The 24,339-nt window shown below is 39.3% G+C and overlaps 1 protein-coding gene across 2 annotated transcripts; it reads right to left on the reverse strand.

Annotated features, from left to right (window-relative positions):
* Positions 1-1,652: 1,652 nt before the first annotated feature.
* OOSP4B (oocyte secreted protein family member 4B) lies at positions 1,653-23,046 on the reverse strand. 2 transcript variants are annotated; one of them, XM_064365497.1, is made up of 5 exons: positions 20,534-20,766; positions 13,321-13,498; positions 8,102-8,196; positions 3,138-3,282; positions 1,653-1,944 (listed from the first exon to the last, which is right to left on the reverse strand). In XM_064365497.1, the coding sequence occupies exons 2-5, from the start codon at positions 13,459-13,461 to the stop codon at positions 1,882-1,884; spliced, it is 444 nt and encodes a 147-aa protein (XP_064221567.1). In that variant the 5' UTR covers positions 13,462-13,498; positions 20,534-20,766; the 3' UTR covers positions 1,653-1,881. The 2 variants fall into 2 exon arrangements, 1 of the variants encoding a protein (XP_064221567.1); XR_010338397.1 differs by lacking the exons at positions 1,653-1,944; positions 8,102-8,196; positions 13,321-13,498; positions 20,534-20,766 and adding an exon at positions 22,760-23,046 and having other exon boundaries at positions 3,193-3,282.
* Positions 23,047-24,339: the final 1,293 nt, after the last annotated feature.

A 24,339-nucleotide genomic window follows, 5' to 3' on the forward strand; every position in this document is an offset into this window, starting at 1 on the left:
GCAATTCTCCTGCCTCAGCCTCCTGAGTAGCTGGGATTACAGGCACGCGCCACCATGCCCAGCTAATTTTTTGTATTTTCAGTAGAGACGGGGTTTCACCATGTTGACCAGGATGGTCTCGATCTCTTGACCTCGTGATCCACCCGCCTTGGCCTCCCAAAGTGCTGGGATTACAGGCGTGAACCACAGCGCCCAGCCCCCATTTGTATGTTTTGATATCCTGCAAAATATATCCTCAATTGTACCACTTCTCTTGACCCTTGATCCTAACCTTTTAATTCAAAAACAGTTTTCACCAACTTTCTGACTGGTCAGCCTGTTACTGCTATGCCTCCAGGAAATTAATAAGATTCTTTAAGGCAGAGATACTGTTTCTTCATTTTCATGGCTGCATAAATCCTTACCAAAAATAAGACAGATTATTATCCGTCTTATCTCCCTTTGATACACTGTATACTCCTGAAATCATTATGATTGAAATTAGTGAATACTTACATTAAAAGTTAATTTTAAAAACTTAAGATTTTTCAAAACATCAGACATTTAAAGTCAAAAATTAAGGTCTAAAACCAAAATCATCTGAATCAAAACCTCATGCTGACATATAGAGATTTTGGTCAATTGAATTCACCATTGAGACTTTTTAGGTTGAGTTAATGAGTACCTGCCTCATTACTACAGTGACTGTTAAATAAATACATGTATCCTAGTGCACTGGGGGCAACAGACGGCTGTTTTTTAACTTTTGGTTCAGGGACACATGTGCAGGTTTGTTATATATGTAAATTGCGCATTATAGGGCTTGGTGTACAGATCTTTGCTACCCTCCACACAATGGGAATCCTCATCTGGGATTTATAGCTGGATCTCCCTGCTCGACATTTTGCCCATCAATTCAGGAGCCTCAAAAGGAAGAGCAAGTGATCTTGTTCACTAAGAAAATCGCCAGCAGGCCGGGCGCGGTGGCTCACGCCTATAATCCCAGCACTTTGGGAGGCCGAGGCGGGTGGATCACGAGGTCAAGAGATCGAGACCATACTGGTCAACAAGGTGAAACCCTGTCTCTACTAAAAATACAAAAATTAGCTGGGCATGGTGGCGCACGCCTGTAGTCTCAGCTACTCGGGAGGCTGAGGCAGAAGAATTGCTTGAGCCTAGGAGGCGGAGGTTGCGGTGATCCGAGATCGCGCCATTGCACTCCAGCCTAGGTAACAAGAGCGAAACTCCGTCTCAAAAAAAAAAAAAAGAAAAGAAAAGAAAAGAAAATCGCCAACAAAGCACTGATGGTGGGAAGGGTGGTGTGATCATGTAGTTGTGGCCCTATATGGTTACAACACTTTCAAAATTAGGCCAAAGAGCTATTGGAATCTTATTTTCTTCTAGACTTGCTTTATCAAGGTAATAGGAAAGAAATGTACAATGCCAAAATAAGTTTACAATGTTTCCTCATGAGACATTACCAGGAAACAGAAAAGAAAAAAGCAGTATAGAAAGTCAAAGATGAAGGACTGATGGAAAAATCCTCCTTATAAAAGGGGAGGAAGATTTCAATATATTTCACTAAGACATAGTTACTAAGCATAATGGATAAAATTAAAGTGAGCAACTATCATAAAAATGCTGAATGTTCATTCAGAAAAGTACACACCAGATATGGGCAAGCTTTATTACATATGAACTTGATTTCACAGAGTTAGAATGGCCATTTCACTTAAAATTAACTCACTAAAAAGTGCAAAGATCATGGTATAGATATGTTATCCAAAACTCCAATAGGCAGTAAAACTGGTAACAAATATTGCTACTCATCTTTGGACAGATACAACAACAGTATTGATGAAACTGGTTCTCAGACAAGCATGTACCACTTGCTCCCATACTTCAGGGAGGAGAGGGTATTATAACACAGGCATTATTGATGCAGTGACTCATGGGTAGTTGCTCCTGTAGCATGTAGGGGGGAAAGCAGTTAAGAGCTGCTTAAATATAACTCTTACCTAAAAAAAAAAAAAAAAAAAAAAAAAAAAAAAATGTTCAGATAACCTCATGCATGCTCAGTTAGAAGTAATGTGAAAAAAGGCTGGACGTGGTTGCTCACACCTGTAATCCCAGCACTTTGGGAGGCCAAGGCAGGCGGATCACAAAGTCAGGAGTTCAAGACCAGCCTGGCCAATATGGTGAAACTCCATCTCTACTGAAAAAAAGAAAAAAAAAAATACAAAAATTAGCCAGGTATGGTGGCAAGCACCTGTAGTCCCAGCTACTCAGGAGGCTGAGGCAGGAGAATCACTTGAACCAGGGAGGCAGAATTTGCAGTGAGCCGAGATCATGCCACTGCACTCCAGCCTGGCAACGGAGCAAGACTCAGTCTCAAAAAAAAAAAAAAAGTAAAAAAAAAATCAAATTTCTACCCTAAAATGTAATCATTGGCATTACCCAACTATATCAAATACAATCATTAGATATTATGCTATTAGAAGTGATTAGCATCTACATACTGACTAGATCACTGCCTTTCTGAGACTATCAAGTAATTATGCCATACATTTCAACTTTAAGTGGTTTTCAGATCTCTAGAACAAAGCATACTTCTTTATGAAATGTCAACTTCAAGGCTATTGTCAATATGCACAAGTTTTCTGGCATTCTTTTAAAATAAGCTCAGTAGAAAATACCTTTCTAAGAAAGGTATTTTCTACAGGTATTAATTTCAGGAAAACTGCTAATTAGATGTAGCAAATTCCTCTCAATTTAAGCCTAGTTTACCTGTCTGCCTACTTATATGTATATAGACATGTTTTTCTGCAGATATTAGTATAAAATAAGAGATCTGGTATGAGCCTTCCATGACAACTATTTCATTTTGTCACAGACAATATTGAAAATGAACAATTTAGTACCTAAGAGAATAGGTAAGGAAACTGACCAGTATGGACCCTATTCATGTTGATGTGCAACAAGAAAACTGTAACTTTATCTAAGTACAGACCACGATACCTAATTCTACAGGGTTCACCTTGAAACCACAGCAATTTCATCATGCAGCATTCAAACAGGAATTCACATTATTTCCTTCATTGAAGTTATATTTAACAAATTATAGTTAACTATAAAATAAACAACCCTAATATTCTCACCTTATTAACACCCTTAAAATTAGGTTCCCATGTTTTACTTTGTGCGGGAGCTGGTGGCTCTTGTTCTGTTTTTTGAGGGATATTTTTCAAGGTGTTGGCATCAAACCCATTTATTCCAAATTGTATCACAGATGGGAATTTAAGCCTAAACACAGAGTAAACAAAAGAAAAGCACAGGATTAATAGGTATACAGATCTTTCTGTGGGAAAAGTGTGTATTAGATATATGTTAGTTATAAGTGATAACCCAAAATAACTGACTTGTGGGGGAAAGGCAAATTAGCTCAGTCAATCTAAATAAAGAATTTGTAACAGAATCTTGAATAGGATGCTACTTATTGATCCAGAATTGATCCTAGACTTGACTTTGAGGCTCCGGGGTCAATAAAAGTTTTGAAAAGCAAAATGATCGTTAGAGGGACAAACATTCTATCTATGGCTAAATGGACTATGACTCAACCAAGCCAGCCACACACACATCCCAAGATTATAAATTGAAAGCAGAGACCCATATGTATGCAAAAAGATCCTACTACCAAAATCTTAGGCAGGAAATACAGACATAGAGACACCCCGTTTCAAGGTCAAAAAGCACCTAGATTCCACCACCTTTAATTATCATCTCAACCCTTCCCCATCCTATCTTAGGAGTTGCAGTGTTTATTCCCACTGCTGGTCTTTCCTTCCCTGCATGTAAGAAAACCGAAGGTGGTTCGCTCGTCTCCCAAAGCCAGCATGTAGTCAATACCAGAATGATTCAGATTCAGAGTGCACGTGTAAAGGGAGGCTAAAATCTCATTCAAATTTTCAATATTTCTTGTTGAATTGAGAAAGGCTAATATGTCTTAGCGTATTTGATCTGGGAGAAAAATAGACTGCAGATAGATAAGGCATAATAGCCTTTACTTCTGTCATCTGCTATTGAAACAATTTTTTGAGAGCTTAGTGGATGCCTAGATAGATAGTAGTTGGGATTAAACTATATTGCCAAGATCCTCCTTAAGACAGCCAGCACCAAGTGAGAAATTCAAGGATCAAATCTGACGTTCATGATAGACCCATTCAGAAAGTCATTAAGCGAGGAAGACCAGCATTTGGACTCACCACGGAGAAGGCATCTATGCTCAGTGTTGGCCAAAAGACCCCTACAACCATTTCAGTAAAGAGACATTTTCTCTTTTCATATCTTAATACTATTACCCTATCCCAGCAAACCCAGGAAAGGTAGGGGAAGAGAACAGATTTTAAAACCACGAAAGGATCACATTTAAAAATCTACTCCAATACCTCAAACCCCAGCATCGTTGGAACTGGAAAGAAGGGAAGGAAGAAACATAAGTTAAGTATGAAAGTCTAGCATTAAGTTGTACTCCACCAGGGCTTCACAAGTCTAATAACCAGAAAATGACCTTCAAGATGCTGTCAAGCATTGAGGAAAATTTTACATTGCATAAAAGCAGTGTCTACACACCGGGTGCAGTGGCTCATGCCTGTAATCCCAGCACTTTGGGATGCCAAAATGGGCAGATCACCTGAGGTCAGGATTTCAAGACCAGCCTGACCAACATGGTGAAATCTCATCTTTAAAGATATGAAAATTAGTCAGGCGTGGTGGTGCACACCTGTAATCCCAGCTACTCTGGAGGCTGAGGCAGGAGAATCGCTTGAACCCAGGAGACAGGCTGCAGTGAGCTGAGATAGTGCTACTGCACTCCAGCCTGAGTGACAGAGGGAGATTCTGTCAAAATAAAAGGCGGGGAGACTCCTTAAAATAAAATAAAATAAAATAAAAAGCAGTGACTACAAAACTATTTTCTGCAAGGTTAGACTATCCAATAATTAATTAAAAAGTGAATATACCAATATCACCTTTTAAAAAGGCAACTACATCTCATGAATCAGAAGTAGGAATTTTAACGACATGTAACTTACAACCACATTAACGTGCTCGTTTCCCTGACTCCATTGCTGTAAGTACCACATCTTTCCACGAGCTCAAAGGGGACTGATGGCTTTTTTTTTTTTTTTTTTTTTTTTGAGACAGTCACCCAGGCTGCAGTGCAGTGGTGCTATCTTGGCTCACTGCAACCTCCACCTCCCAGGTTCAAGTGATTTTCCTGCCTCAGCCTCCCATGTAACTGGGATTACAGACATGCACCACCATGCCTGGCTAATTTTTGTATTTTTAGTAGAAACAAGGTTTCACTGCATTGGTTAAGCCGGTCTCAAACTTCTGGCCTCAAGTGATCTACCTGCCTTGGCCTCCCAAAGTGCTGGGATCTTTTTTTTTTTTTTTTTTTCAATCTCATAGCCGTTACTGGCTCAGAGGCTAACAAGTTTACAAAGGCTCTTTGAAAAACTAACTGGCCTTGCCCACGTCAGGTCCTAACCCCTGGATCAATTAAGTGGAAGAGGATATGAGGTGCCTATAACAATATAACAGCTAATATTATAGCCAGAGGGGTTGAAAAGAAATTGGAGGTTAGAAGAACAAACATACCTTCTCAGATTAAAAGAGGGTACAACAGAGGTACATTTTCTACCTTGTTCCAAGGAATACGGGGGACTCATACCAATTTGTAAAAATTCCTTGTGGTCAGGGAAGCATGTTATTTAAAAATCCAAAGACTACCACCAAAATTTAGGCAGGAAAGAGAGGGAGACATCCCATTCTAAGGTTAAAAAGCAGTTAGATTCCATCACCTTTAGCTACTATCTCAACCCTACACCATCCTATTTTAGGAGTTGTAGTATTCATTCCCACTGTCAGATCTTTCCTTTCCTGACAGTGAGGAAAAGGAATTTAGGGGGGTGGGGGTGGGAGTGGGGAAAATGAGAAAATTACCTACTGGGGTCTATGCCCAATACCTGGGTAACAGGGTCAATTGTACCTCAAACCTCAGAATAATGCAATTTACTTATGTAACAAACCTATATATGTACTCCCTGAACCTAAAATAAGAGTTAAAATTTAGAATATTAAAAACAAAGGTTAGAACCATTTTAAGATCAACATGAACATTTATGATATTTAGCTACTGTCTGGTTAACAAGTATGTTTATTCTGATGTAGCAACACTGTCCATAAGTAAATCTTTATTACAGAAAATTCTACATCTACACTGTGCAAATGTTACCACTAGCCACATGCTGCTATTGACCACTTGAAAAAATAGCTTGTGCAACTAAATTTTTTGTTGTTTTAATTTTAGTTAATTTAAATGTAATGTTACCAATAGCAACTGGCTACTATGTTAAACAGCAAAGGTTTAGAGATGACTGGTGAAGTCTGAAGAACACAGATTCCTTTTTAAAGCTAATTTCGAGTCATGCCTTGCAGGATGCCTTCATTTTCTCTGACCTGTTCCACCCATCAGCAAGTATGAGGATATAGTGAGAATTGGTCTGACATCATCCTGAACAGCTGAAAATAGCATTGCTAAATTGCAAATGAACTTCAGTCAAGATAAAGATCCAATAGATCATTAGGACATAAATAAGAGCCCAGATAAATCCAAGCTTATAAGGCCATTGATATAAATGAAGCATCAAAGCGATTCAGGCATGAAAGAATATCATTTCAGTTATTGGCACTATATCAACAAGATATCCCTATGGAGAAGAAAGAACCCTGACCTTCCTTATACTACATGCAAAAAATAAGTTAGATGGATTATAAACCCAAATATATTCAAAACCATAAAGCTTTTAGAAGAAAATAAGACTTGGCAGTAAGCAAAGAATTTTAAGACAGAACAGAAAGCAATAACTAGAAGGAAGAGTCTATAAGTTAAGCTCCAAAAGCAAAGATGTCTGCTCATCAAAAAACACATTAAGACAATGAATAAACAATGTGGGGTTGGGGCAAAATACATCTGACAAAGTCCTGGTCTTTAAGATATGAAGACCACTGAAAACTCAAAACAGACAACACAGTAAAAATGAACAAAAGACATGGCTCACAAGAGACATACAAATGGCCAGCATGCAATAATAATTAGTTATTAGAAAATACAAATTAAATACTACTATGCACCTATTCAGACGGTTAGAATAAGAAACTGACATCAGAGGCTGAAACCACTGGACTCTCATACATTCCTCATATTAGTGCCAAAAGAACCTTATTTGGGAAAATATTCATTTCTTACAAAACTAAACATACTTCCTATAATCAAGCAATCCCATTCTTAGGTATTTAAAGGAAACAAAAATATACATCTGCGCAGAGACATGCAAACATATGATAATAGATTTATTCATAATAACCAGAGACTGAAAACAGCGCAAATCTTCATCAAATAATACATATATAATGAAATATATCACTCAGCAATATAAAGAAACAGCCTGCTGGAATATGCAACATAAATGAGTTTCAAACATTCTGCTGAATGAAATACGCTAGACACAGAAGCATATATGCTGCGGTTCTATTTCTAAAAAGTTATAGCAGAGACAAGAACAGTGAGGTGTGGCCAGCAGGAACCAACTGGGAAGATCCACTTTCTGCGGTGATCTGTCTTACGCATGTCAATAGGGTATTATGTTAAACATAAAGCTCAGTTAACAAATGCATATACTTGTGTAACATTTATATATTTCATTGCAAGTAAGTTTTTCTTCAAAGAAATTAAATATTGATCTTTAATTCATGATATACATGCTGAAGTACTTAGGGGAACATGTACTCATATCTTCAATTGGAAGTGCATCAAAATTGATAGATAGGGAAATGGATGTGTAACAAAGTTTAGCAAGATGGTGGAATCTAGGTGTTATTTATAAATTCTTTCAATCCTATACATCTGAACATTTTCTTAAGGATTAGAGAAACTTTAGAAATTGTAACTGTGCCACATGCATCCCTCTAGTGCATTTTTTATAGCTGTATTCTTAACAGAAACTTATCTATCGACCAGATAATAAATTTAAGAATGTGTAAGAGAAGTAGCTACACATACCTCTTCACAAAGCAAACTGCTGGAAATTTATAGGGAGTATGCAACATTGGTCTGTAACTGATCTCTGATAATATGGCAACATTTCTTTGGAACATCTGAAACAATTGAGAGTTTTAATAAAGGAAGGCATTATTTTGGTGGCTTAATAATCTTAATAGAATCTGTTTTAGGAAAATCTGGAAATGGCATTTCACATTAATTTAACAGAAATAAAATAGTAGACCTCAGTGAGAAATACTTTATTCTCCCTTTTCTTCTCATCCTTCAACTTCTTTGTCCCTATGTCTAACACCAGATGGGGAATAGGAAAAAATATTTGTCTCTGGGTCTGTTTTAAAGTATATGTGCTTTTTCCAAAGTAGTCCCCCAGTTGCATATATTCATACACAATGTTCTAAACTATTAAAATCTGAAAGCAGATAGAGGTAGTAAAACTGAGAAGGCATAGGCCATACCTTATGACTTTTTTTGAGACAGAGTTTCCATCTTGTCACCCAGGCTGGAGTGCAATGGCACCATCTTGGCTCACTGCAACTTCTGCCTCCCAAGTTCAAGTGATTCTCCTGCCTCAGCCTCCTGAGTAGCTGGGATTACAGCTGCCTGCCACCACACCCAGCTAAATTTTGTATTTTTAGCAGAGACTTGGTTTTACTATGTTGAACACATTTGTCTCAAACTCCTGACTTCAGTTGATCTACCTGCCTCAGCCTCCCAAAGTGCTGGGATTACACGTGAGAGCCACTGCGCCTGGCCCCTTACCACCTTTATATGTATAAATATATATATAGATATATATACACACACACATATATATACAAATATGCATATATATTTTATTGCATTTTAGGTTCTGGGATACATGTGCAAAACATGCAGGATTGTTGCATAGGTACATACATGGCAATGTGGTTTGCTGTCTCCATCCCCCCATCACCTACATATGGCATTTCTCCCCATGTTATCCCTCTCCAACTTCCCTATGCCCCACTGTCCCTCCCCTATTCCCCCGCAACAGACCCCAATGTGTGATGCCTCCCTCCCCATGTGCATATGTTCTCATTGTTTAACACCCACCTATGAGTGAGAACATGCGGTGTTTGATTTTCTGTTCTTGTGTCAGTTTGCTAAGAATGGTGGTTTCCAGATTCATCCATGTCCCTACAAAGAACACAAACTCATTGTATTTTTATAGCTGCATAGTATTCCATGGTATATATGTGCCACATTTTCCTTGTCCAGTCTATCATCAATGGGCATTTGGGTTGGTTCCATGTCTTTGCTATTGTAAACAGTGCCACAAAGAACATACATGTGCATGTGTCTTTATAACAGAATGACTTATAATCCTTTGGGTATATATCCAGTAATGGGATTGCTGGGTCAAATGGAATTTCTATTTCTAGGTCCTTGAGGAATTGCCACACTGTCTTCCACAATGGTTGAACTAATTTACACTCCCATCAATAGTGTAAACATGTTCCTATTTCTCAACATCCTCTCCAGCATCTGTTGTCTCCTGATTTTTTAATGATTGCCTAACTGGCGAGAGATGGTATCTCAATGTGGTTTTGATTTGCATTTCTCTAATGATCAGTAAGGATAAGCATTTTTAATACATTTGTTGGCATCATATATGTCTTCTTTTGAAAAGTGTCTGTTCATGTCCTCTGCCCACTTATGAATGGGTTTATTTGTTTGTTTTCTTATAAATCTGTTTTCATTTTTTGTAGATTCTGGATATTAGCCCTTTGTTAGATGGGTAGATTGCAAAAATTTTTTCCCATTTCGTTGGTTGCCAGTTCACTCTAATGGTAGTTTCCTTGGCTGTAAAGAAGTTCTGGAGTTTAATTAGATCTCATTTGTCTATTTGGCTTTTGTTGCCATTGTTCTGGTATTTTAGTCATGAAGTCCTTGCCTATGCCTATGTCCTGAATGATTTTGCCTAGGTTTTCTTCTAGGATTTTTATGATGTTAGGCTTTATGTTTAAGTCTTTAATCCACCTGGAGTTAATTTTAGTGTAAGGTGTCAGGAAGGGGTCCAGTTTCTGCTTTCTGTACATTGCTAGCCAATTTTCCCAACACCATTTATTAAACAGGGAGTCCTTTCCCCATTGCTTGTTTTTGTCAGGTTTGTCAAAGATCAGATGGCTGTAAATGTGTGGCATTGCCTCCAAGGCCTCTGTTCTGTTCCATTGGTCTATATCTCTGTTTTGGTACCAGTACCATGCTGTTTTGATTACTGTAGCCTTGTGGTATAGTTTAGTCAGGTAGTGTGATGCTTCCAGCTTTGTTCTTTTTGCTTAGAATTGTCTTGGCTATGCGGGCTCTCTTTTGGTTCCATATGAAGTTTAAGGTGGTTTTTTCCAGTTCTGTGAAGAGGGTCATAGGTAGCTTGATGAAGATAGCATTGAATCTATAAATTACTTTGGGCAGTATGGCCATTTTCACATTATTTATTCTTCCTAACCATAAGCATGGAATGTTTTTCTGTTTGTGTCCTCTCTTATTTTGTTGAGCAGTGGTTTGTAGTTCTCCTTGAAGAGGTCCTTTACATCCTTTGTTAGGTGTATTCCTAGGTATTTTATTCTCTTTGTAGCAATTGTGAATGTCAGGTTGTTCTTGATTTGGCTCTCTGTTAGTCTGTTATTGGTGTATAGGAATGCTTGTGATTTCTGCACATTGATTTTGTATCCTGAGATGTTGCTGAAGTTGCTTATCAGTTTCAGGAGATTTGGGGCTGAGACAATAGATTCTTCTAAATATACAATCATGTCTTCTGCAAATAGAGACAGTTTGACTTCCTCCTTTGCTAACTGAATACTCTTTATTTCTTTTCCTTGCCTGATTGCTCTGGCTAGAACTTTTCAATACTCTATTGAATAGGAGTTGTGAGAGAGGTCATCCTTGTCTAGTGCCAGATTTCCAAGGGAATGCTTCCAGGTTTTTCCCATTCAGTATGATGTTGGCTGTGGGTTTGTCATAAATAGCTTTTATTATTTTGAGATATGTTCCTTCAATACGTAGTTTATTGAGAGTGTTTAGCATAAAGGGCTGTTGAATTTTGTTGAAGGCCTTCTCTGCATCTATTGAGATAATCGTGGTTTTTGTCTTTGATTCTGTTTATGTGGTGAATTACGTTTATAGACTTGTGCATGTTGAACCAGCCTTGCATCCCTGGGATGAAGACTACTAAATTGTGATGGATAAGCTTTTTGATGTGCTATTGCAATCGGTTTGCCAGTATTTTATTGAAGATTTTTGCATCTATGTTCATCATGGATATTGGGCTGAAGTTTTTTTTGTTGAGTCTCTGCTGGGTTTTATTATCAGGATGATGTCGGTCTCATAAAATCATTTGGGAAGTATTCCTTCTTTTTGGATTGTTTGGAATAGTTTCAGAAGGAGTGGTACTGACTTCTCTTTGTATACCTGGTAGAATTTGGCTGTGAACCCATCTGGACCTGGGCTTTTTTTGGGTGGTTGGCTCTTAATTGCTGCCTCACTTCAGCCCTTGTTATTGATCTATTTGGAGTTTCAACTTCTTCCTGGTTTAGGCTTGGGAGGGTGCCAGTGTCCAGGAATTTATCCATTTCTTCCAGGTTTACTGGTTTATGTGCATTGAGGTGTTCGTACTAATCTCTGATGGTAGTTTGTATTTCTGTGGAGTCAGTGGTAATGTCCCCTTTATCATTTTTTATTGCATCTATTTGATTCTTCTCTCTTTTCTTTTTTATTAATCTGGCTAGCAGTCTATTTTGTTGATCTTTTCAAAAAACCAGCTCCTGGATTTATTGATTTTTTGAAGAGTTTTTTGTGTCTCTCCTTCAGTTCTGCTCTGATATTAGCTATTTCTTATCTTCTGCTAGCTTTTGAGGTCTTTCAATTTTGATGTCTTTCAATTTTAGTTCTTTCCTTGTTTCTCATGCCTCCCTCCCTGTGTCCATGTGTTTTCATTGTTCAACACTCCACTATAAGTGAGAACATGAAGTGTTTGATTTTCTGTTCTTGTGTCAGTTTGCTGAGAATTATGGTTTCCAGATTCATCCATGTCCCTTCAAAGGACACAAACATGAACTCATCATTTTTTATGGCTATATAGTATTCCATGGTGGCTGCACAGCATTCATGTTTCTTCTTCTGCTATCTTTGTCCCAGAAGGATACCCACCAGATGTCAGCCTCAGCTCTCCTTTATGAGGTGTCTCTTTGGATATACTGGAGTCAGGGAGTTGTTGAGCAGTCTGTCCCTTATAGGAGCTCAAGTCCTGAGCTGTGAGCTCCGTTGTTCTGTTCAGAGCTGCTGGGCAGGTACGTTTAAGTCTGCTGCGGCAGAACTCATAACCGCCTTTTTTCCCCCAAGTGCTCTGTCCTGGGAAGGTGGGTCTTTATTTATAAGTTCCTGACATGCTGCTGCCTTTTTTCAGAGATGCCCTGCCCAGTAAGGAGGTAGCCTAGTCACAGTCTGCCAGCAGAGGCGTTGCTGAGCTGCCATGGGCTCTGCCCAACTGCTGTGTGAACTTCCTTGTCGTTTTGCTTACAGAGGTATAGTTAGAACTGCCTCTGTAATGGCGGACTGCCTCAGTAGTGGTGGACTGCCTCAGTAATGGCAGACGCCCTTCCCCTCACAGAGCTGGACCGTCCTGGGTCCAGCTGCACTTGCTGCGAAACTCTCAATCCAGAGCATTTCAGATTGCTGGTCTTTGTGGGGGTGGGACCCACTAAGCCAAATCACCTGGCTCCCTGTTTTAGCATCCTTTATTTCAGTTGAATGGGTGGCTCTGTCTCCCAGGCATTCCAGATGCCAGTTGAAACAGCTGCCCAGAGGTGTGTGAGTTTTTATGCGGAGACCCCCTGTGCCGGCCGAAACAACCATGCTGGAAACTTGTGGTGCTTTTCAGCCCGGGAATTTCCTGGTCTGTGGACAGTAATAACTTGTTTGGAAATGTGGTGATCACTCACCCTCTGTGTTGTTCTTGCTGGGAACTGCACTCCAGGGCTGTTCCTATTTGGCCATCTTGGATCCCCCTTATGACCTTTTTAAAGTCCCTTATCTGAAATGTCCCAAGTAAGTAGAGAAGCACCTGGTCCCTAACTAAGAATTGATCACTGCAAGAGATAGGAAGATGCTGGAAAATTTTTATTAGGAAGGAACTTTTGATACTATGTAGCCCTGAAAAAAAATTCAGAATATGTATTAGGGAAAGGCATCATGGCATTTACCATTTTCTTGATCCCACAAGAAGTGACAGGATAAGAAAACTCATAGTTAAATGACAACAGTCTTGTTACAAGACATTTATCTCCCAGGTGTATGTCGCCAATTCTAATTTCCACATTGTTATGAAAAGGTCTTATTTTCATTCTAACAACCAATCATCAGAACATGTTGCAGTTATTGCTAAAAACAGAAAAAATCCAAAAAGTAGCAGATAGCATACTTCATTTCAAGACATAACACATTGTTGGTGCTGACAAATATAACACAAACCACGTGGGTAGCATTCTATCTTCTATTAGTTCAAACATAAGCAGGTACAGACCAGTTGCAGTGGCTCATGCCTGTAATCCCAGCATTTTGGGAGGTTGAGGTGGGTGGATCACCTGAAGTCAGGAGTTCGAGATCAACCTGGCCAACATGGTGAAACCTCGTCTCTACTAAAAATGCAAAAATTAGCCAGGCATGGTGGTGTGCCTCTGTAATTCCAGCTACTTGGGAGGCTGAGGTGGGAGAATTGCTTGAACCCAGGAGGCATAGGCTACAGTGAGCCAAGATCGTGCCACTGTACTCCAGCCTGGGCAACAGAGCAAGACCCCATCTTAAAAAAAGAAATTAAGATTTTAAATTTTAAAAAGCAGTTATCATTTAAAATATATTTCATCTAAGCTAATATATCCCAAATATGATCATTAACATTAACAAAACAAAAATTGAGATTACACTTCTTTCTCATACTAATTTTCTGGAACTGGTATGTAGGGTTTTTTGGGGTGTTTGTTTTTTTGAGATGGAGTCTCACTCTGTTGCCAGGCTAGAGTGCAGTGGCATGATCTCGGCTCATTGCAACCTCCACCTCCCGGGTTCAAGTGATTCTCCTGCCTCAGCCTTCTGAGTAGCTGGGATTACAGGTACGTGCCACTGCACCCAGCTAATTTTTGTATTTTTAGTAGAGTCAGGGTTTCACCATGTTGGCCAGGATGGTCTCAATCTCTTGACCTTGTGATCTGCCCCCTCAGCCTCCCATAGTGCTAGGAATACAGGGGTGAGCTGCCGCACCCAGCCATGTGTTTTATATTTGCAGCACAATTCAGATTGGCCACAATTCATGTGCTCAGAGCCACTTGAGGGCAGAGGCTGCTGTGCTACTCTGTATTTTACTCAGCTGCAAAAATCCATAGAGAGGTTAGTTGGTTAATTTCTTTGCAACCATTTATTCATATTTAGAGTGAATGTTGTCATTATTACCTACCTTTTACGGTTCTGTGATGATTAAATGAAATAAGGCATATAAAGATCTTTGAATACTGCCTAGAACTTTGTTGCTCAATTAATGTTTATTAAGGCAAAAACAATGTAATGATCTTTATGTAAGATACTACCACCACAAATTCCTTTCATATAGCTAGATCTCCATCCAGCCAGCCTCAGTATCAACTAGTTAAACTCAACCTGGATAAGAATTTTAATACTATACAAAAGGTTAAGTTACACAGAGTCTAATCTTCTCATATTAACCTGAAGAAGCTGTGGCTATACCCTAGGAACATTTTTACAACACCAGGCACACAGGGACATTTCATATTTTGCCATTATCTCTCCCCACCCCCAGGAAAAAAAAAATCACATTTCATCTCTATCCCCAGCTACATATGGCATATATTTGGTCTTCAATATGGATTTTAATTAAATAAGTGACTAATCCAACCACATGAATAAGACATTGACCCAGGTTTTAATCTCTGGACAGCTGGCAGTATCCAATGATCTACAGCACTCTGTCTTTAGCAAAATGTTTGGCTTAGAATGAGCCTTATTTGCCCTAGAAACCTGAAGTTACCAACTTGACACATGCTTATTGCGACAGCTAGAAGAACAGAGACACAAGTGCAACATGGAACTCAGCATTTAGAATTTTGAGAAAGTATTTTCCAAGAGAGATTAATAGTACAAGTTATTCATATAAGGAAGTTGATAGATACCGATAGTAAATACAGTGATGACAGCTGCAGAAGTGTAGGGTGTGGATGAAAAAAAATCTGCAATCCACTTATCTCGTAGCAAGCAGGACTATGGTACAATGTCCATGGTCCATATCGAAATGGGAATTGTCATTACTATCGATGCCCTCCTTTTATTCAGACTAAGAAAGGAGACATAGCCTATGTATTTTGTATTTGTATCCCAAGGATGGATATGTTTATCTTAAAAAGCAAAGCTTTCAGGGTCAGGTTGTTATTTCAGGGTCAGGGTTAATATGTTAGACCACAAGCCTGTTCCCAGGGGGATTCCCACATTTACTGTCACAAAAATAAAAAGTTCTGCTGTTTACGCACCAATTCCTAGGTCAAATGTCACCACATACTTCTTTTTTATTTTTGAGACAGAATCTCGATTTGTTACCCAGGCTGGAGTGCAGTGGCACGATCTTGGCTCACTGCAAACTCCACCTCCTGGGTTCAAGTGATTCTCCTGCCTTAGCCTCCCAAGTAGCTGGGATTATAGGCACATGCCACCACATCCAGATAATTTTTGTATTTTTAATAGAGACGAGGTTTCACCAGATAGGCCAGGCTAGTCAGGCTGGTCTCAAACTCCTGACCTCAGGTGATCCACCTGTCTCAGCCTCCCAAAGTGCTGGGATTACAGGCGTGAGCCATGGCACCTGGGTTACATTCTTGTTATTGAGTCCAACAAACAAAACCTGAGATAGGACAGATAATCTCTTCATTTTCCAGATAAGAAATGAAGAATCTTAAGTCTGGTACATAACGTGGCTGACCCTAAAACCAAGTCAGACAGTGATCTAGACCATCAGTAGTCCACTCAGTCACTGGTGCAGTCTAAACAGTGTCTTCTTTATCCACTGAAGATCTGTGTCTTAGGAGATGTAGGAGTGAAAAAGGGAGAATTAGAATAACAATGAGTACCTGACTCATGTTTCAGTTAATTATTCTCTATCCACAGACAATTTTCTTTTCTTTTTTTTTTTTTTAATTGCATTTTAGGTTTTGGGGTACATGTGAAAAACATGCAAAGTTGTTGCATAGGTGCATTCATGGCAGTGTGATTTGCTGCCTCCCTCCCCCTCACCCATATCTGGCTTTTCTCCCCATGCTATCCCTCCCCAACTCCCCCCCCCGCTGTCCCCCCCACTCCCCTGCAACAGACCCCCGTGTATAGTGCTCCCCTCCCTGTGTCCATGTGTTCTCCTTGTTCAACACCCTCCTATGAGTGAGAACATATGGTGTTTGGTTTTGTGTTCTTGTGTCAGTTTGCTGAGAATGATGGTTTCCAGGTTCATCCATGTCCCTACAAAGGACGCGAACTCCTCGTTTTTAATGGCTGCATAATATTCCATGGTGTATATGTGCCACATTTTTCCTGTCCAGTCTATCATCGATGGGCATTTGGGTTGGTTCCAGGTCTTTGCTATTGTAAACTGTGCTGCAATGAACATTCGTGTGCATGTGTCCTTATAGTAGAACGATTTATAATCCTTTGGATATATGCCCAGTAATGGGATTGCTGGGTCAAATGGAATTTCTATTTCTAGGTCCTTGAGGAATCGCCACACTGTTTTCCACAGTGGTTGAACTAATTTACACTCCCACCAACAGTGTAAAAGTGTTCCTATTTCTCCACATCCTCTCCAGCATCTATTTTCTCCAGATTTTTTAATGATCGCCATTCTAACTGGCGTGAGATGGTATCTCAATGTAGTTTTGATTTGCATTTCTCTAATGACCAGTGATGATGAGCATTTTTTCATATGTTTGTTGGCCTCTTGTATGTCTTCTTTTGTAAAGTATCTGTTCATATCCTTCGCCCATTTTTGAATGGGCTTGTTTGTTTTTTTCTTGTAAATCTTTTTTAGTTCATTGTAAATTCTGGATATCAGCCCTTTGTCAGATGGGTAGGCTGCAAAAATTTTTTCCCATTCTGTTGGTTGCCGATTCACTCTATTGACTGTTTCTTTTGCCGTGCAGAAGCTGTGGAGTTTGATTAGGTCCCATTTGTCTATTTTGGCTTTTGTTGCCAATGCTTTTGGTGTTTTGGTCATAAAGTCCTTGCCTATGCCTATGTCCTGAATGGTTTTGCCTAGGTTTCCTACCAGTGTTTTTATGGTGTTAGGCCTTATGTTTAAGTCTTTAATCCATCTGGAGTCAATTTTAGTGTAAGGTGTCAGGAAGGGGTCGAGTTTCTGCTTTCTGCATATGGTTAGCCAGTTTTCCCAACACCAAGGTAGTGAGTTATCTCAATTGATTGTTCACAGACAATTTTCTATGCTCTATTAATAATGCTGGCCAGCGAGTAATTCGTCTAAAGCCTCAATAACCAAAAACTTGTTTATAAATGGTAACATCAACATCACCTGACCACTCATTAGAAATACTGAATTTTAGGCCGGGCACAGTGGCTCACACCTGTAATCCCAGCGCTTTGGGAGGCCAAGGCAGGTGGATCATGAGGTCAGGAGTTCGAGACCATCCTGGCTAACACGGTGAAACCCTATCTCTACTAAAAATACAAAAAATTAGCCAGGTGTGATGGTACACGCCTGTAGTCCCAGCTACTCAGGAGGCTAAGGCAGGAGAATCGCTTGAACCTGGGAGGGGCACAGGTTGCAGTGAGCTAAGATCACGCCATTGTACTCCAGCCTGGACAACAGAGCAAGACTCCATCTCAAAAAAAAAAAAGAAAAGAAAAGAAATACTGAATTCCAGATCTCATCTCTAACCCATTGACTCACTTTGCATTTTAATAACATGACTTATATATACAAAGTTTGAGAACTGGTCTAAGAGGTACCAACATTCAGAGCTACAAGATGACCACTGAATATAACAAAAGCAGATAAAAACACGTGAAGAGAAGGATGAGAGGCCAGATTTTTTTCACATAGCCAGTCATTCAGTTTTTATGTAACTAATGATTTCCAGTTCAAGGATGGAAGACCCTGTGTGTGCCAAGCATTATGGCTAGACCACAGTTACGAAACCACCAAAAAATAGATTGATGGTACTCTTAGAGCAGGAATGAGGTTTTGTTTTGTTTTTAAAAATGGAAACTCCCTCTGTCATCCAGGCTGGAATGCAGTGGCGGGATCTTGGCTCACTGCAACCTCCACCTCCTGGGTTCAAGTGATTCTTCTGCCTCAGCCTCTGGAGTAGCTGAAACTACAGGCATGCACCACCACACCTGGCTAATTTTTGTGGTTTTAGTAGAGATGAGGTTTTATCACGTTGCCCAGTCTGGTCTTGAACTCCTGAGCTCAAGCAATCTGCCCAGCCAGGCCTCCCAAAGTGCTGGGATTACAGGCACTAGGTATTTTTTGTTGTTTTGAGATGGAGTCTCACTCTGTCCCATAGGCTGGAGTGCAATGGTACGATCTTGGCTCACTGCCACCTCCACCTCCCAGGTTCAAGTGATTCTCCTGCCTCAGCCTTCCGAATATTTGGGATTACAGTCACCCACCACTGTGCCCTGTTAATTTTTATATTTTAGTGGAGACAGGGTTTCACCATGTTGGTCAGGCTGGTCTCAAACTCCTCACCTCAGGTGATCTGCCTGCCTCAGCCTCCCAAAGTGCTGCCTGGCCTACAGGAGCTAGGTTTTTAACTCATTTTACTCCCTGGGTTTCCCTAGACTCATTTAATTGTGACTAAAGTACACTTATGTCTCAATTCCACCCTTAACTGCATATTCTAATTTTGGTCTAATGGAATGGCAATAGAGGAAGTTAGACCCACATAGGAAAAAAAAAGACATTAAGACACTGAAATCCAAAGAAAAATTAAACAAACAGGTGTAACAGAGCAGCCAAGTCTAATTATGAGACAAGTAATCACAGATTTGAGATTTGATATTGGGTAGCCCTCCACAAATCTTACTCACTGAGACCCCTGCAAGGAGGTGGTCATTAGCTTCGGTTATTAGAAATCAAGATTATATGAAACGTAGCAGTGGTTTCAGCTGGTTTCAGGTCTGGCACTAGTTTTGCTTAGAAAGGGGGTCTCATAAATACATGCCTTAAAGTGCTTCTAAGCTGAAGTAAAACACAATGCTAGGTTTCTCAACTCAGCCCTATTGATCTATAATCTATAATCATTATATTGATCTATAATCCAGGAGATTTTGTAGTTGTTGGCTATATGTTGCAGAGCGTGTAGTGGCATTCTTGACCACCATCCACTAGACACCAGTGGAAAACCCTCTTGTGACAGCCAAAAACCCCTCTAATCATTGCCAAATGTTCCCTGGAGAACAAAACCACCTACTGAGAACCAGTATTCTAATGCAAAGGTGGAAGAGAAGCAACACATGGTTACAGATACGGGAGAAAGTCCATAAGCTGCTTTCTTTGCCAAACCTCTCACACCGACATTAGACACAGCTGACATCACTCTGGCGCCCTGAACCAAACAGCTATCTCCTCATTACCTCACCATCATTCCAGCACTAAGATTTGAGTGTTTTCATTTCACTGGCTCTCTCATCACCTTATTTTAAGGTATGATACATTCCTAGTAACTTTTTCCTGGCGACCAAACAGGTAGAAAGACTTCAAGTAACTTGCCCAAGTTCATGCAGCTAACAAGTACAAAGTTGGGGTTCAATTGTTTCCCGAACTTCAGTATGTAGAGGAAGCAATTAGAAGTCATCCGAATTCAGCTGCTCACTATCTATATAATTTTCATTCTATCTGTCCAGCACCATGGATAGGCCAAGAGGACCAGGAATCCTCCCTGGAAACCCAGAGATCTCTAAGGCAGCCCTTCCTTCCCCTGGTTCTCCCAAATTACAGGAGTCCCAGTTATATCAGAAACATGGGTCTCATCATTATTCTAATGACAAGATAATGGCACAAAATAAAAACTGGAGAACCCTCAAATTGGTTTATAGAAAAAGAAAATACTTTGAGCACAGCTTATGTGACTAGAAACACAGTAAATTTTTCTTAACTGAGTAATTAGAAACGGGCAGCCCTACCTGTTGGTTTATAATCAGGGAGAACTAAAAAAAAAAAAGTCAGCTTTCACAGCAGTGTTTTAGAAAGTAATCTTATCACTTTAAATCACCATCCTCTGATGATTGTTTTTACACAGCAGTGTTTTAGAAAGATTCTTATCACTTTAAATCACCATCCTCTGAAGATTCTTATTCATACCTGGGTTGAGTCCAGAAGAATTCCAAAAGAAAAGAGGAAAGACCTGCCTAAGAGCACAGAGATCTTCATTGCTCCAGACTCCAAGACAAAACTCAGGGAACAGGAAATGGCAAGGAGCTGGGGGTTCCTTGAGTGCCTATAAACCTTTGGCCACATCCAGCTGTCTGCAATTACCCTCTGCTTGGGTAGCCCAGGGAAACCCCTTAGCATCCTCTCAATGCATGATCCATCAGCTGGCAGTAGCTGCATCACTTCACCTGGGCCATAGGCAACCTGGGAGGTTGTTAGATGCAAAATCTCAGGTTTCACTGTAGACCTACAGTATCAATCACAAACTGCATTTCAACAAGATTACCAAGTTGTCCACATGTATATTAAAATTGAGAGGCATTTCTCTTAGCGTAGCCTGGGTCACCTGACTACTGACTTTTAAAAAATTATTTTAAAATTAGAAATCATGATTAAATAGTTACTAATTCTATTGTACATCTCTAGGTATATGGATGTTTCTTGGTGAAGTCCTACATGCTTGTATCATTAAATTATAAGGAACAAGAGCTCTAGGATTTAACAAGCATCAGGTGATTCACAGGTGACACACTTGTGATTTCATCTCACCATCATTCTCTCATTGTGGTTCAATTTTAAATTTCCTGAACTGCAAACAAGGTTGAGTACTTCTCTAACATTAACTGACCATTTGGATACCCTCTCTTGTGAAATCATTTTCCAAATTTTCTATTTCATCTGTATTTTTAAAGTTAATTTGTAAGAGTCCTTTATATTTTCTGAATATGAATCTTCTGGTTTATGTGTATTGTGAATATTTTCTACCACTCTGTACTGTGATGGTTAATTCTATATGTCAGTTTGATTGGGCCATAAGGTGCACAGATCTTTGGTTTAACGTTATTCTGCGTGTGTCTATGAGGGAGTTTTTCAGTGAGATTAACATTCAAATGGGTAGACTGAGTAAAGCAAACTGCCTTCCCCAATGTGGGTGAGCCTCATTTAATCTGTTGAAGGCCTGAATAGAATAAAAAGGTTGAGAGAGGGAGCATTCACTCTCTCTGCCAGACTGTCTTCAGCTGGAACATTGATAGTCTCCTTTTCCTGACTTGAACTTAGACTAGAAATTACACCGTCAGCTCTGCTGGTTCTTAGGCCTTTTGACTTTGACTGGAACCATACTCTTGGCTCTTCTCAATCCCCAGCTTGCTGACTGCAGATCTTGGAACTTCTGAGACACTGAGAATCACATGAGCCGATTCCTTATTGTATGTATGTGTGTGTAGACATGTGTGTGTGTATGCATATCTCACATATATATGGTATGTTATACACACACATACATACATCTCATATTGATTCTATTTCTCTAGAGAACCCAAATAATACAGTAGGTAATCTTGTTAATTTCCTCATGGTGTATTTATTTAATGATAATAAACAGAATAATTAAATATTAACATGGTCTAAAAATCCATTTTTTCCTTTAGAGTTTGTGCATTTTATGACTCTTTTAATATCTTTATTGATCTGAAATCCATGACAATTTTTTCCAATACTGTCTTCTAAAAACTTTACCATTTTGCTCATCATATTGAGGTTTTAAATATACTTGAAATGATTTTTGTGAATAGAAAAGCATATTTGACCATATGGATAGCCATCTGGGGATTGAAATCATTTATTTATTTAAAAACCTATCTTTATCCACAGTTCTGCAGTCTGTCTTTCATAAGTCAAGGTGTGTATGCCTATTTCCAGAGTCTCTATTTTATTCTTATCTATTTATTTATTCCTGTATCAATACCAATATATCTTGTTTACCATAGATTTATCTTGATATTGGTACAGTAAGTCCTCCTACTTTTTCTTTTTCAGTATTCTGAATTTTTTGACCAATTATGTAAATTTTAAGACCAGCTTGCAAGTTTTAGCCAAAAAAAAAAAAAAAGTGTTCAACAGAATGAGAAGGCAAGACATACACTGTTAGAAAATATTTGCAAAAGACTTATCTAATGAAAGACTTGTTTTGCGGTAGGCAGATCTAAGAAAACCTACCCCAAAATCCAGGAAGCTGAGGGGCAGAAGAAGGTGGTTGACAAATCCAGTTTCTTTGAAAGAATCATTTAATAGGGTCATAGAAACCACGTAGCCATGTCTGTGCCTCGGTGGCAACAAGACCAGATGGTGGATCCCATGCCTTTTCCCCCAGACCCAGAGGAGTACACCACAGCAATATAGGGATGGGCAGTTGGGGCACTCACAGTATTTGGGGTGTCTCCTGGGTCCTGCAGGAGCAGTCTGCTTCTTTCAGAGGGTCTGTGGGTTCTCTTGGGATTTCTGGTTTGTTCTTGCAGTTGATCCAGGGCTAAAATTCACAATACAAGCCTCTGCACCACTGCTCTGTCTGTCCGAATAGGAGCTGCAACCTAGTTCTGCCTCCCGTCTGCCATGATCTCCAAGAACAGCCCAAAATATACATTACTTTTTAACTATAGTCACTATGCTGTGCAATAGATCTCAAATCCTTATTTCTCCTAACTGAATAACATCTCTGTCTCTCCCTCTTATCCACCCTCCAGCTTCTGGTAATGACCATTCAACGTTCCACTTGTAGGAGTGACTATTTTAGATAGAACGTATAAGTGAGATCATACAGTATTCTCCTTTTTTTTGTCTGCTTATTTCACTTCGGATGTTATCTGGGCTCATCCATGTTGTCACCAATGACAGAATTTCCTTTTGTTAAGGCTGAATAATATTCCATTGCACATATGTACCATATTTTTCTTTATCCATTCATCCATTGATGGACACTTAGGTTGATTCCATTATCTTGGACATTGTAAATCCTGGTGCAATGAATATGAGAATGCAGGTATCTTGTCACCATACTGATTTCAATTCTTTTAGATATATATCCAGAAATGGATGGCTGAATCATATGGTAGTTCAGCTTTTAGCTTTTTGAGAAGCATCCATAGTGGTTTTTATAATGGCTGTCTTAACTTACATTTCCACCAATAGGAAAGCAAGGGTTCCCTTTTCTCCACATTCTTGCCAGAATTTGTGAATTTTTATCTTTTTTATAATGGCTATAAATTCTAATACTAATTGCGATTGTAATGTGCATTTCTCTGATGTTTAGTAACATTATTTTTTTCATACTCCTTTTGGCCATTCGTACATTTTCTTTTGAGAAATGTCTGTTCAGGTCTTTTCACCATTTTTTGACTGAGTTATTTGTTTCTTGTTATTGAGTTTGTTTGATTTCTAATAAGACTGAGCTTTTTCAATGGTTATTAGTCATCTATGTGGATCATTCATATCATTTTATTATTTTTCTATTCAATGTTTATTCTTTTTACATAGATATAAGTTTATAATCTGGATATTAAGCTTTTAAAATTATACTTAGCGATGCTTTTCTGTCATTAATCTTCAAAATTTGTGTTATAAAAGTGTAAAGATATATTTTCTTAATGATTCCTGGATATTGATTCTTGCTTGGAAAATATTATCTAGGCCGGACTCGGTGGCTCACACCTGTAATCCCAGTACTTTGGGAGACCGAGGCGGGTGGTTACAAGGTCAGGAGTTCGAGACCAGCCTGACCGACATGGTGAAACCCCGTCTCTACTAAAAAAAAAAAAAAATACAAAAATTAGCTGGGCGTGGTGGTGTGCACCTTTAATCCCAGCTACTCAGGAAGCTGAGGTAGGAGAATCACTTGAACCCAGGAGGCAGAGGTTGCAGTCAGCCAAGATTGCACCACTTCACTCCAGCCTGGGGGACAGAGTGAGGAAAGAAAGAAATGAAAAGAAAATATCATCTATATCAGTTT

The sequence above is a fragment of the Aotus nancymaae genome, unplaced genomic scaffold (genome assembly GCF_030222135.1).
Source record: "Aotus nancymaae isolate 86718 unplaced genomic scaffold, 86718_ANA_hifiasm-v0.15.2.pri h1tg000059l, whole genome shotgun sequence".
In the NCBI taxonomy this organism is placed as follows: Eukaryota; Metazoa; Chordata; class Mammalia; order Primates; family Aotidae; genus Aotus; species Aotus nancymaae.

What these genes read in the sequence shown, in the direction of transcription:
- OOSP4B (XM_064365497.1), bottom strand. Translation starts at nt 13,461, where the DNA reads ATGAAAATAAGACCTTTTCATAACAATGTGGAAATTAGAATTGGCGAC. An exon ending in CTTGTGGGATCAAGAAAATG is followed by an intron (nt 8,197 to 13,320) that starts GTAAATGCCATG and finishes CAATTGTTTCAG; the next exon opens with ATGTTCCAAAGAAATGTTGC. An exon ending in GCAGTTTGCTTTGTGAAGAG is followed by an intron (nt 3,283 to 8,101) that starts GTATGTGTAGCT and finishes CTCTGTGTTTAG; the next exon opens with GCTTAAATTCCCATCTGTGA.